The sequence below is a fragment of the Leptonychotes weddellii genome, chromosome 6 (assembly GCF_054177405.1).
Source record: "Leptonychotes weddellii isolate Sample4059 chromosome 6, ASM5417740v2, whole genome shotgun sequence".
Lineage (NCBI taxonomy): Eukaryota > Metazoa > Chordata > Mammalia > Carnivora > Phocidae > Leptonychotes > Leptonychotes weddellii.
The window spans coordinates 14,414,827-14,428,904 of record NC_138374.1 but is presented as its reverse complement, the minus strand read 5'-3'; the positions used below and the strand labels follow the sequence as shown (position 1 = coordinate 14,428,904).

Genomic DNA, 14,078 nt, shown 5'->3' with positions numbered 1-14,078 from the left:
AACATGTGTTAGAACCAGCTGCTTGTATCCTCTCTAAACTCTTAAAAGTAAACCAATGTACCATGATCTACGTTAGAGCAAGCTCAGTTGAAGTACTACTGAACAAATTAACATCACATGGTATTTTCATCAAGGATAATCCTGGATCTATTGATGACCTGAACAATCAGGCAGCAGGGCTGACTCCCAAGCGATTACAGAGTTTGTACCCTTCAAGGACAGGTCCTGCCCGAGGGAAAGATAATAGATGAACGTATCCAGCTACTTACTAGAATCACATGATAGCACTTCAGGGAAAAGGGTGATATGAAACAGAACTGGGAATTGTCCCACAAGAGGAGCAAATGTTAAGCACCCCGGAATATTCTGGCGATGACAAAAATGACCTTACAAAATGATCTGAGTAGTGACGGACAGAAAGGGAGGAGGGTGAGTGGCGGAGGCTCCAAGTATTTGGCTCTTCTTCCCAAGCTTATCTTTTTCCCGTGGGGACCCATTTTCTGTCATGAGAATTCTCCCTCTCCACTGGGCCGCACGTAGACCTTTGTGAGCTGGATTTTTCTGAGCCCTGTGAGTCAGATCATTTCTGACGTCCTCTGATTCATTTCAGTTGCTATCTCTGGCTACCGAACTTGGGTGAGGAAAGAACTCTAAACAGCAACCAAACAAAACTCGGGGGCACCTGCAGCATAATAAGGAAATCAGCCAATTACTATCTCAGAGTAAAGGTCCTACCTTCCCATACATAATGTGTTTGCAGACCTATAAGTAATAGGGATATTAGGGCCAAGATACAGGATATAAACAGAGGTGAAGGTCTGGGATTTTTTATTTTAGTGAAAACTGGTTATTCTACTTTTGCAGAAGAGCTTTGACTTAATTTAGAATTGTATTAAGTGCTATTTTAATGCAAAATAGTGCAGTCACTGGGGAAAATGCCTTGGCAGTTCCTCAAAAAGTTAAACATAGAGTGACCATATGACCCAGCAATCCCACTCCTAGGTACATACCCAAGAGAATTGAAAACATACGTCCATACAAAAACTTGTACTCCCATGTTCATAGCAGATTCATAATGCCCCAAAAGCAGAAACAACTCAAATGTCCATCATTCAATAAATACATAACCAAAACGTGGTCTATCCAATACCATGAAATATTGTTTGACCATAAAAAGGAATGAGGTACAGACACGCGATACGACACTGATGAACTGTGAAAATACTAAGCACAGTGAAAGAAGCCAGACACAAAAGGCCACATGTTGTATGATTCCACTGCTACGAAATTCCAGAAGGGGCAAATCCATAGACAGAGACAGAAAGTAGACGGGTAGCTGCCAGGGGCTGGGCGGGGGGGTGGGATGGGGGGGCGGTGCTGATAACAGGGCGTGACTGCCAATGGATATAGGGTTGTTTTAGGGGTGATAAAAATGCCCTGGGATTAGACAGATAGAAATGATGGTTATACAACCCTGTGAATATACCAAACAAGCCACAGAATTGTACATTTTAAAATGGTATGTTTTTATGGCGTGTGAATTACGTCTCAATTTTTAAAATGTATGAAGTGCCTTCATTTATCAAGCACTGTGTTATACGCTGGAGAAACAAGGCCATGTTCCTGCTCATAGAAACCTTACTACTTGGTAGGGGGAGACATGGAGACACATATGTCCATCCATGAATCAGCAATTGTGTGGTACAGGAAGGGCCCCCAAAGAGGGGAAGTCTGGAGAGGCTTCCCAGCAACGTTTCACCTGAGCTGAATCTCAAGCTAAACTAAAAACAATATTTGAGAACACTTTGATCTTCTCTTCTGCAATGTTAATGGGGGAGAAAGAAGCCTAATTTTTCTCACTTCTAAATGATATGACGGACCCTGGGAAAGTCATTTTACTTCTCTGAGCCTCAATCTCCCACTCCCTTAGGAGGGTGTTGATATCAAAGCTTTATTTCTCCCTTTAAGAAACATCTAGAATTCTAAGGCATACCATAGTCCATCTGGAGTTCTAGCATATTTAAATTTGAAGGGCCCACGAATTCTGACTCTGCAAAGGATTCCTCGAATGCATTCTTGGTGTGGGGCCTTCCAAAGGCTGAGAAAGGGGTCCTCGCCCTCCTGGCTGCTGTTACAACCTAAGGAATAGCACACACACTATGCTACCTTCCCATTGGCAGCCTTTGTCTTGCGTCCCAAGGCCATTCCAGACTTACGTCTGACTCACTCAGTTAACAGGAGTCTATAGTCCCGAGCCCAGGGCCATACTCCACAATCATTAGGATCAAATGATGCTAAATTAGGGGTTTGTGTAAAGCCAGGATAAAAACAATGCCAGACAATAAATTTAAACAGACTGCCTTACCCTCTGACTTTAAATAAGATTAGGTTTTTTTAAAGATCTGTTTATTTATTTTTTGGGGTGGGGGGAGAGAGTGCACAAGTGGGAGGGGCAGAAAGAAGGAGAGAGAATCTCAAGCAGACTCTGCACTAAGCATGGAGCCTGAGGTGGGGCTCCATCTCATAACCCTGAGATCACCACCTGAGCTGAAACCAAGTGTCGGATGCTTAACCAACTAAATAAGATTAGTTTTCAAGCATATATAATTAAAACTAGTGGAGCATTTCAGCATTTTTAGTTACTCAAGGAAGTAAATTAGATGGGAACATTTCCTTTGAAAATAGTTACTTGTCCACATTCCTGGACCCAAATAAATAAACAAATAACAAGGAAACAAAATAACAAGGGTGGACTAAGCATGGTCAGGCAAGGAAACCAAGTGAAAAATGTCTTCTATTTTTTTCTTTTTATTTTCATATTACTGAGATACTTCCCTTCTGTTCATATTTTCTTGATACCTTCTCTGTTTTCCAGCTCAAATCCTAATTTCTCTTGCTAAGTTACCTTTCCTTCCTTGAAAACTAATGGTATTTATTACCTAACCATTTATTTGGCTTCTCCCACTTTGGGGGTGGAGAGAAGCAGAAATGGGGGCATCACACTGACTGAGAACCTATTCTAACCTACACTAAATGCTGGTATATTTTCTTCTTCTATATCTATATTTTCTTTTAGTCCTCATAATATTTCTGTATCACCCACGTTTGACATGTGATAAAACCAAGGCTCAGAGATACTAAGTAACGCGTCCAGGTCACACAGCTAATAAGGAGTGGTGTCGGACTTTGAACATGGCAGGGCGGTCTGACCCCATAGCCTGACACTCACAGCCACTGTACCACGCAGCCTCACCCAGCCTCAGTTACTGGAAGGCAGGGGGGCAATTTTATCCCCTTTGTGTTCTAACACAGTGATCTGATTTCTGCAAACATTCATTCATTCATTTACTTGCACACTTACAGGCTTTTCCGAGCCAGGTACTAGAATCAAATAAAAATATGAATGCGGGGGCGCCTGGGTGGCTCAGTCATTAAGCGTCTGCCTTCGGCTCAGGTCATGATCCCAGGGTCCTGGGATCGAGCCCCTCATTGGGCTCCCTGCTCGGGGGGAAGCCTGCTTCTCCCTCTCCCGCTCCCCCTGCTTGTGCTCCCTCTCTCTCTGTCAAATAAATGAATAAAATCTTTGGGCGCCTAGGTGGCTCAGTCGTTAAGTGTCTGCCTTCAGCTCAGGTCATGATCCCAGGGTCCTGGGATCGAGCCCCGTATCGGGCTCCCTGCTCAGCGGGAAGCCTGCTTCTCCCTCTCCCACTCCCCCCTGCTTGTGCTCCCTCTCTCGCTGTGTCTCTCTCTGTCAAATAAATTAAATCTTGAAAAAAATACATGAATGCGGCTCTCTCCATACCCTGAGAGAGGAACTCACAGTGCATTAGAAGAGAGGCTTAGAAATGGGTGACTCTAACAGAAACATGCCCAGGATGCTGCGGAAGCACAGAGGAGGATGAGGCGAGAAGGAAGGTAAGCCTGACGAGAGGAGGAAAAGCCTAAACTGAATCCTGCCTAAGAGTCAGAGGGAGCAGGAAGTCTATGTCAAGCAGCAGAACAGTACATGCAGGGAGAGACCCATGGCGAAAAGGACCTTCAAATATCTGTGACAAAGAAGTCTGATGTGGGCGTTTGGGGGTTAACAGTAGGACGTGATAGAAAGGCAGGGCCTGATCGTCAAGAGCTTGAAACTAGGATTCTGGGAAATATGATTAAACTAATGGAAGAGGAAGCCTTGGGAAGCTAACAGGGGTCATTGCTAACCGTGAATGAAAAAGAAGTGCGAATGATCTAAAGCTTTACCACACAGATGAAATCTCTCATTTGTCTCCTTCGGTGCCTTCCCAAGACTTAGGAGGAAACTGTCCACCACCCATCATTTCCATTCCCAGTAGAATAAAAGTCAAAGCTTTTGACTCCAGTATTCCGGAGAAACTGAGGCCAGCCCCTCCCAAGCCCCAGATTCCTGTTACTACTTTGTGTTCAGGACAGACACGAGTCTAAGCCTCCAGTCAGGACAGCAGGGCTGAAGGGAGGAACCAGAGGTTCTTTCTTGCAGTATCTCTTGGGATACATTGTTTTTCATGGCCAGATCAAACACTTCTCTCAAATTTAAGGGAGGGTCTTTACAACGGAGTCTGAGGTTTGCAAAGTATTAAAACATTTTCCCAACATAGCATCTCAATGCCACCAGGAAGATTTGATAGAAAAGCTCCACAGAGTCCTGAAGACTAGCCCTTTGAAGGAGACAACAAAGTCCCTCAATATCGAAGCCCTTCCCCTGGCCCTTTGCCATACAAGTCTATCTGTGGGATTGGGATTAGTGACAGTGAATAGAGTGAGAAGGGGACACGAAAAGGAAAGTTACAGAATCATAGTGTTATATGTTATGGTGAGTTTGAAAACAGGCTGATATCACTTTAAGAATCAACAATGCGCAAACACCCATGAGGTTCCCTCAGTCATGTGGTAAATCTGAGTATTTGAGTCTTGGGGAGACCACCCCAAGTGAAGACAGTCCCTAGGGGTGTACTAAACATAATAAGGAGGACACAGCAGGTGCTTGAACCGAAGCAAAAACACCTATCTTCAGGGATACGAATTATTTTTCCAGGGAGGGGACTGCCAAGTCTACTTTGGTCCCTGGTCTCCAGTCCAGAACATTCTGCTTTGGGATTTGGACTCAGCTGACAACATAATCACTGAACCCTTTCCAGATATCCTTTGGGCGTTTGATAACACTGCCAGTCTCTCCTTGTTTGTTTGTCAAGAAGATACTTGCCCTAAATATGCTCTTTCATTTTCACTAGTCACAGCAGCTCAGAGACAGAAAGAAACCCAGGTTCAAAAACTTATCTAAGTTTCTACGGTAAAGCCAAGAGAAAACCCCATATAGATAGCTTGTGTTTGTGAACCAGGGAAAAGAAATGTTTGCTCATTTTCTTGGGGAAAACAATTTATCTTATGAGAGTCTTCAAATTTGAGTTGCTAGAGTACTCAATTAGTCCTACTACTTAAAAATAATAAGTGTGCCAATGCTCAGCAGATCTCAGGGATGATCTATCCTTCTGCTCGTAGGGCTGAGGCCATACAGCAACATGAGTAAGACCCTAAACTTGAGTATTGAGCCAAACTGGCATCAAGTCCAAATCTAGCACTTCCACTCACTACCTATGTGACTTTTGGCAGGTTTCTTGTAGCAGCCTATGCCTCAGCTTCTTTATCTACAAAATGAGGCTAAAAGGAGTCCTCCCTTTGTCGAGTTATTATGAATATTTAATGGGGAAAAATTATAAAGCAGTGGACACAATGTCTGAGACATAGCAGGCCCTCAGTGAACGACAGCGGTTCTTCTAGAATGGTAGTGCCGTCACAGACAGAATTACAGAATTACACTCACATGCAGAAGCTATTTTGTGTATTGGCTTCCATGTTGGCTTTGTCGCCACGTCCCCACTTTTTGCCAATTCCCTTCCTGTTCTTAAAAGGAGAAAATAGTTCCTTCCTTATCAACTTGTGAGGGTTGTTTTGAGCACGACCAAGGAAAGATCTATATAGGGACACTTTGAAGAGCATGGAGGCCTGCACAACTCAGAGTAGGAGTTGACACCACACGACAACAGGAAGCTGGTAGCATCTTGAGGTCTTCCTGGCAGCTGCAGGAGGCCTTTGCCAAATATCTCCGAGCATCCTGCCAGGAGCTGCTCCTGAGCACTCGGCTTTCCTAGTCCAGGAACATGCACGGCTGCAGGAGGGTGCACTTCCTCCAAGCATCTGTCCCAAACAGGATACTCCGAGCACACATGCTGGCTTCTTGGGAATCCTACTTCCTGTATTGTTCTGGGCCCCGGTGGCACAAAGCCTGGGCCTTCATTGCTTCACAGCAGTGGAAGCTAAACAATAGAAATAATTATTTTTTAAAATAATAAACTATGTTATTGTATTACTATTATAGCTAAAATTTAGTGGATGCTCACATGTGCCCTTGTACTGTACCGTTTTGATAGGCATGTTCTCATTTAATCCTCATAATCGATATTGCCCTTTGGCTGGGCTCCTGGCCCTAAACCATACCTTCTTCAAAAATGTCTAAGTCCCCTTCTGGTGCTGGGACCAGCTAGAGCCAGCAGTGATGTGTAGGTGGGGCACTGCAGCCTACTCCTTGGAACGCTCTCTGATGATCCTCTGTGTCTCTCCCATGCTGTGCAGAGGGTTGACCAGATGCCCTGAGAAGCTCTAGCACTCCTGTCGATGGGATTATCTCAGGGCCCTGTAGCTGACTCGATTCCAAGAGGGGATTTTGATGAGTGATCACTCCCTCAGGCTGGCATGATATTTTCTCCCAGGACGGAACAAGATCAGGCTGTTGACACATTGATTTTGGGTGACTCAAACTGTTCATATACACAGGGGCCCCACAAAAAAATATTTGCCCAGGGATGCATATATCCTAGAGGTGGACCTGCTCACAGCAATCATAGAAGGTATGCATTCTTCTGCATACCTTATGGTTGGAGAAACTGTGACTTAGAGACACTAACTTCCCCCAAATAACACATTTAGTAAGTAGAAGAGCCGGTACTGAAATTCTGGAATGTCCAACTCCAAAGCCACACACTAAACTAATCCCCCAGATTTCCTTATCTGTTCACTGAGGTATGGAGACCCCAATAATGGTTACTCTTTCCTCTAGCCAGGGCTCTCTTTGATACTGTTTGTTCTCTTGTTATTGAACCTACTGACAAGCCATTGTCCAGCACACTCTCATTCAACCACAGTTTACTGGTCTCCCCTTGACTTCCTGCCTTCTCCTACCGGCAGACCTTATCTCTTTCACAAGCATCAACAGCTCAGTCCAAAAACATCTGATTTGAATCTCTTCCAGTGGAAGCACTCACAAGAAAGTGTTAGCTCCAGCAGAAACCTGCGTGTTTAGTTTTTTTTTAATTTAATTTAATTTTATTATTTTATGTTAGTCACCATACAGTACATCCTAAGTTTTTGATGTAGTGTTCTATGATTCATTGTTTTCATATAATACCCAGAGCTTGTGTTTAGTTTGTATCCCTAACTGTGGAATAAACTTTTCTCCTCAATAAAAGGATTTAGGTTTCCACCAGCATGGAAACGTGATACTTGAGCGGTAGGTGTGGTCAGCTGGTTCTGAAGACAGTTGTAGGGTAGCTTACAAGGTGGCTGGGAGCAGATGTCATGGCTTCTCCATGCCCACTCCAGGCTCCCCCAAAAAGGATGAAGCAGAGTCTGTTGGGGAATGCGAGGACTAAGGAGCTGTCAGGTTCCCCACCCCGTCCTGCCTTAGCGGCGATCGGCCAGCCACTCCTCCCCGTCCCCGTCAAAGCTCCGGATAGCCACAGTGAGCTTCCACTTCATCCCCACTGGGACGGGCAGAATCACAAGTCAGATAACAACAAGAGCTGGCGAGGATGTGGAGAAACCGTAACCTTCATATGCTGCCCATGAGAGTGTTAAAGTGCAGCTGCTTTGGAAAACAGTCTGAAAGCTTCTCAGAAGGTTAAACATAGTCACCATGTGACTTGCCAACCTCTCTCCTATCAATAGACCCAAGAGAAATGAAAAGACATGTCCACACAAAAACTTGTATGTGAATGTTATAGCAGCATTATTCGTAACAGCCAAAGAGGTGAAAACCACCCAAATGTCCATCAACTGTTGAGTGGATAAACAAAATGTGGTGTAAGCGTACAAGGCAACCCTATGTAGCCATAACAGGGAATGAAGTACTCAAAAACAAGCTAAGTGAAAGAAGCCAGACACAAAAGACCACATAGCCTATGATTCCACTCATATGAAATGTCCAGAACAGGGAAATCTGTAGAGCCCGAGTGTAGGTTAGTGGTTTCCTAAGACTAAGGGTGGGGTTGGAAGGATAGAGTGGTAGCCTGGTAGTAGCTAACAGTACAGCGTTTCTTTCTGAAACAATAAAAAATATTCCAAAATTCACCGTGACGACGATGGTTGCACATATCAGTGTATATTAGTGAATAAACTAAAATCATATATACTCTAAATGGGTAAATTGTATGGTGTATGAATTCTACCTCAAAAAAGCTGTTAAAAAAATAATTGTGAAAAGCAAAATGAAAGACCCCCATGGAGGTTAACTCACCTATCTCACCTCACCTTAATCCAACCCTGCCCTCCTCCGAGCTGTCCAGGAATTAGCAGCTATCTGACTTTCTGGCTCCTTTGGCTCATGTTCCTCCTTTTCAGGGACCATGTCTAATAGCCTTTGCCTCCTGTACTGATTCTAGCCTGATTTGGACAAGGAGCGAGCAGCTAAGTATCATCTTCATTAATTATAAATTCAAAGTGTACAAACTCCCCAGTGTGGTCACTCTTGCCCACAGGCTGGGCTTTCTCCCTCTCTGTCCCGGGCAGATGGACAGGTGACCATGTTCTAATGAGCTTCACCGAAAAGAAGCTTCGACCAGTTCTCCAAGTATTACAACTCTTTTTCCTTTTTCTTTTGTAAATATCGCACACGATGAGTGCACCCTAGGCAGGAACACAATTCAAATCTCGCCTTTCCAGAGGTCATTCTTTACTACTGTCAAGAGCCTGCCTTGAACATATCTTTTCAATCCACGCTTTAACATATGAAAGAACAGCAAGTATGGCTAGAGATCTTTCCTTTTCATCACACTTCCTAGTTTGGAAAGAGCAAACACTGGCTGCTGAGATTATAAAATCATGGATGAAAATATCGTCAGAACTTAGCTCCATAGCTCTACTCAGGTTGCAGTCTCCTTTCCTCCTACCCTCCCCCTGTTAATTATGTGTAAGGGATAGTGTTTCTTTTGAGGAATGAAGCATGGAAGAATGACTTTAGATGGTACTTCCGAGGCCAATCACAAAACACAAAGCCGTGTGCAGACTGGGCTCCTTCACTTACCGGGAGGATCCAAGCAGCTAAACAAGTGCTCCAGGGTGCAGTAGGCCTCGGGATGCAGATACAACAAGTGGGTGATGGTGGCCTGCCTGTGAGCAGGTGGGGGGGTCCCAGTGATGCTCACATCCTCCACGACCAGCCTCCTTCTGTACGAGCCCGTCGGGCTGGCTCTCTCACAAGAGGACACTCTGCTTTTCTCAGAGCTGCACAGTTTCCCCAGACACTTTAAACCGAGGAAGGATGGCATCTTGGCATGGATTGCAAGCAACGGAGAAACGGACACCAGGAGCCCAAGAGGTTATGCTTTCCCTTCAACTCTCCGGGCCCCTTCTTGTTTTTTTCTTCTTCACCGCCCGGTAAAGAAGATTAGGGAAGATGTATTTAAGTGATTAGCCTCAAGAGCTTAGGGCTCCATATAGACAGAGGATCGGGTATAGAAACAGTAGCTACCAGGAACTCAGGCTTATGTCAGCCTGAGAGGTGAATGCATATTCAAAAACCAGATTAATATCCAGAGCAAGAGGAAGGACATACCTGCGGTATCTAAAAGAATTCACCTGCCAACAGTCCTCGTATATTAATATCACCTTGCAGGAGCACCGCGAACAGCTCTAAGGATACCTACATATATTTTATGTAGAGCAGAAGAAACTCAGATAATAATTCCAAGTTCTTCAGTATTTCAGATCTCACAGGAGAGACCTCAAGAGAGGTCTTCAGCTTCAACCAGCAATAAATCCAGCTCCAGGCCACAGTCAACGTTCCCTTCCACCTTCTAGAGGGAAACCCCTCCTCCTAGTGCCAATCTTTTTGCCTTATTCCATTAATCCAATGCGAATAATATTCTTAATGTTGCTTCGTGGGGTTTCTGCCAGTGCAGAATCACATGATGGAAGCAGAATTACCATGAGGGTAGCTGCGTGTTTTCACAAAGTCACAAGCTAGCGGGACCCTCACTCAACTAGGGTGCTGACATACCAAGGGCGACCCTAGCCATGAGCGTTTGCCCTCTGACACCCACTCAGGAAGGTTAAGCACAATATATGACCGTCTGAAATGACACAACAGTCAAAAGTCAGAGTGAAAAAACCCATTCTGCCTTCTCCTGTCACTGGGCCATTATGTTCTGATACCATTTTCCTTTCATTAAAACCTGTACACACTTTAAACAGAACAGAATTAGAGAGCTGGAAAGGCCTTCAGAGCTAATCTAGTCCAGTGCTTCCCAAATAACGCTGTGCCTAAGAATCTTCTGTTGAAGCACTTGACTGTGGAACACTAGCCCGGACCTCCAAATGCGATGCTGTTGGGGGGTGAGGCCCAGGAACTTATATTCCTCAAAGTTCCCCAGACCAGGACTAGCACTCAGGAAGCACTGATCTCCTCCAGGCCTTTAACTGTAAGATTAGGCAGGTGTCTCAGACATGTTAAGTGACTTTCCCAGGACAATACAGCAAGCCCACGGCAGATCCAGGTCTCCTGACTCCTAGGTTATGACTCTTCCTACAATAGTCGTCGGGTCCTTCCACAAAACCTACAGAGAGATGAAGCAGAGAAAGGAAACTAGTTTCTAATCTTTAATGCAAGACTTGGCAACAGAGCTCAAGATCCAGAGAATCCACATGTGCTAGAATGACTCTAGCCCAATGGGAAGCACGGTGGGACTGGAGGAGTAGATTCTGTCCAGAGGCCTTCCAGATTGGGATGGGGCTGGGGAAGGTGGAAATAGGGGAGCCTTTCTACTACCACAGTCACATGGTGAAATTTCTGTTCTCAGATTTGGGGAATTAAGCCCTAGACCACTACTGCCCCCAGACAATAAATCCTTTCAAGGTGTTCCTCTACAAACAGTTTACAAAGCGGGTGAAATAATCTGTATGTGTTCTATTTCTTCCTCTGGTTGGGTTCCCATAGACCTGCTCTTTGCAAACTAAGCACCTGAGCAGCTCTATCTGCTTATGTGTGTTCACATGGCTCATTTGTGAAATGTGTGTGTGTGTTTATAGAGAGGCTGGATGCAGCCACTTTAAACATGGGCTCTAGTATACATTAACAATGTACAAACATAGACTTTGGACAGATCAGATGATTATTTTCTTCGAATCCAGCCTCTTCCTGACCAAGCCAAAGTGTAACTATTCCATGGCAAAGCTGGTATGCCTTTTGGGTCCCTAAACTTGTCAAGCTTTGCCCACTGAAACGAATTCTATAGCATGGACTCCACCTCAACACTTAGCTGTTGTTATCAGTAGATAATCAGGCCACCCCTAAATTTTTTGACAAGATTAGAGATCCGTATATTCAGTTCAAGAAGCAATTGTGTTCCAATAGCTTATATAAAGGAAAAATTAAATTCTTCAATAAAAGGATTATATTAAGAAATTTGATCTATTTTATGAATTTTAGATCAGGATGGAAAGTGAGCTACATGTGGACCGTAGACAAGGCTGATGAAAATAACAGAGGTTTGTTTGCTTTTAAAGACAATCTGACTACACAGAGATGTAAGGGGTGGCTCTCTTCTCAGGCGGTGGAGAGAGATAAAACTCAGACACCAGTTGCTTGGGAGCTGGAGCCAGCACTGACAATGGGCACTAAGTTCTGCTCGCCAGGATGTCCAGAGTTCTTTAACCTCTTCCACACAGTTCAGGGTAAACACCCAGCAGAGGACAAGCCTCCTATCATTTTTTTTTAAACAAAGACGTCTGCATTTTGCTATTGAAGTGCAGTTGACATACAATATTATCTTAGTTTCAGGAGTACAACATAGTGAGTCAACATTTACATATATTACGAGGTAATCACAATAAATCTAGCGAACACCTGTCACCATACGAAGTTTTTGCAGTATTAACTATATTCCCTATAATGCTGTACATTGCATCCTGTGTCTTATAACTGGAAGCTTGTACCTGTTAATCCCCTCCCCCCATTCTGCCATTTTCCTACCCCCGTCCCCTCTGCCAAGCCTCCAATCTTAAAGATATGCTTTTAGGGGGATCTGCCTGAGAGCAATCTCTTCAGTCATGAAAGCACAGCATGGAGAAGATCCCTAAAGAACCTTCAATGGACCCATTTCTTCCACTGCTACATGAATATCAGCCTCTTGCCACGGCCCATAAAAAGACAGGCATAGCATTTTCAAAGAAGTGTAGTGGGTTTAGGGACAGTTTATAGAGTTGTATGATGAAGTATCACAATGTATTACACTACAAAGCTAATGCTAATTACAAATGCAACATTCACCACAGATTTTGGTGGCCTGCATATCTCATCAGGTAGGACAGTCCTAATGCTGCTAGTAACAATTCCACTGCACCTGCACAAGCTCTTCTAGGATGTGAAAAGAAACCATCAGTGGACAAATTCACCAAGTGGCTTCACCTCGCACCGAGAGGCCCGAGCACTCTGCACGCTGCAGGAGCTCGATGATGAGATGAACCCCAACCTTAGAGCCAGGCATTCTGAGGCGACATAGTGTTCAGAGGTTGGATGCCTTCACTACTTCTTAACGCACCAGTCACAGGTCAATTCCTGCAGCGATTTTTTCCAGAAAAGCACTCTGACTTTTCTTTAATTTTAGTCTATGTTATGATTTAGGTTTTTCTTCCCCCAGACAAAGGCCTACCTCTCCCTTTAAAATATCTGCTGCGATCTATCTGCTTCTTGCTAAGAAAAAACATTTTAAGAGAGAAAACCACCACCTTAAAATGTGAATCTTTATGGCATTTAGTTTTCTAAGGGAATGGTCTGAATTTACAGCCTGTGGCTTTATCAGTGATAATGGGGTTACTGGCTTTTCAGTTTGGGTTCTGGTTTTAATCAGAAATGAGCAAACAAAGGAGCTCAGCAAGTACATGGCAAGTACCTGCAGTAGCTCCCAGTTACCGGGATGATCCCTGCTGCTGAGCAGAACGGAAGAAGCAGCGAAACAGCTTTCTAAGTGGGAAAGATCAGCGCAAGGGGCACAGTCGGACTTTCAGATGCGCCTTGGCCCCTTGGAGGTTCTCCCACTCCAGCAGCTACACCTCTTGCTGTGACCAGCAAGCCTCAAGTTTAGCCCTTCTCTTCACCTGCATGGTCAACCCTGGGCATCTCTTCGGCAAAGCTCACTGTGTAGGGGGTCTTACCCTTTCCTCCAAAGCAGGCTGTGACCTTCTGAGCATACTGGCACAGGATCCCCCCTGCGTAGGGCTCCTCGGGAAGGCCTGCTTCGTCCATCCCTCGGCAAGCAGCGGCCTCTCTTCCCGTAATGTCACCCGCCCGAGACCTGCTCAAAACAGGACAAGCAGCCAAGCCCCCTCATCCATATCCTCTCCATTAATAATTCAGATACTACATAAAATCGGCTGAGCCTTCAGGATTGAGAGCACCAAGGCACTATGAGGACTGAAGCATAATTAGTTTAACGGACAGCAAGCATCTCAGATTACTCTCTGACAATACTCTCCGTAGGCAAGATTTCCAAATGGCGGTGAGAGCCAGGCTTGAAATGCCTTCAAGGAAGAGGCCGCAGACGGGGATAGGCTCTGGGAGGGTCACAGGCATCCAGAAGCCCAAGCCCCGTATGTTAGAAAAGGCTGCCCCATGGATCCGTTCCATAGGGTCCCGGCACTACATTTCTGACCACATATCACAACCCACCAGCTTTGGTCTTGTTCAGTTTCTAAACTTCTCTCTACCCTGAACATATCCCGACCCTTAA

The 14,078-nt window shown here is 44.7% G+C and overlaps 1 protein-coding gene across 8 annotated transcripts in view; it reads right to left on the bottom strand.

Moving 5' to 3' along the window:
* Positions 1 to 14,078, bottom strand: part of ABLIM1 (actin binding LIM protein 1) — a 284,673-nt gene that overhangs the window by 174,431 nt on the left and 96,164 nt on the right. For 2 of the 8 annotated variants that reach the window (XM_081823448.1, XM_081823454.1), the window contains exon 1: positions 9,377 to 12,182. The exons of 2 other annotated variants lie outside the window; for them this stretch is intronic. In XM_081823448.1, the coding sequence (XP_081679574.1) occupies positions 9,377 to 9,620 (244 nt within the window). In that variant the 5' untranslated portion in view covers positions 9,621 to 12,182. Of the gene's footprint in view, positions 1 to 9,376; positions 12,183 to 14,078 lie in introns of those variants that run through there. 4 more of the 8 variants (XM_081823449.1, XM_081823457.1, XM_081823456.1 and 1 more) reach the window with 4 other exon arrangements.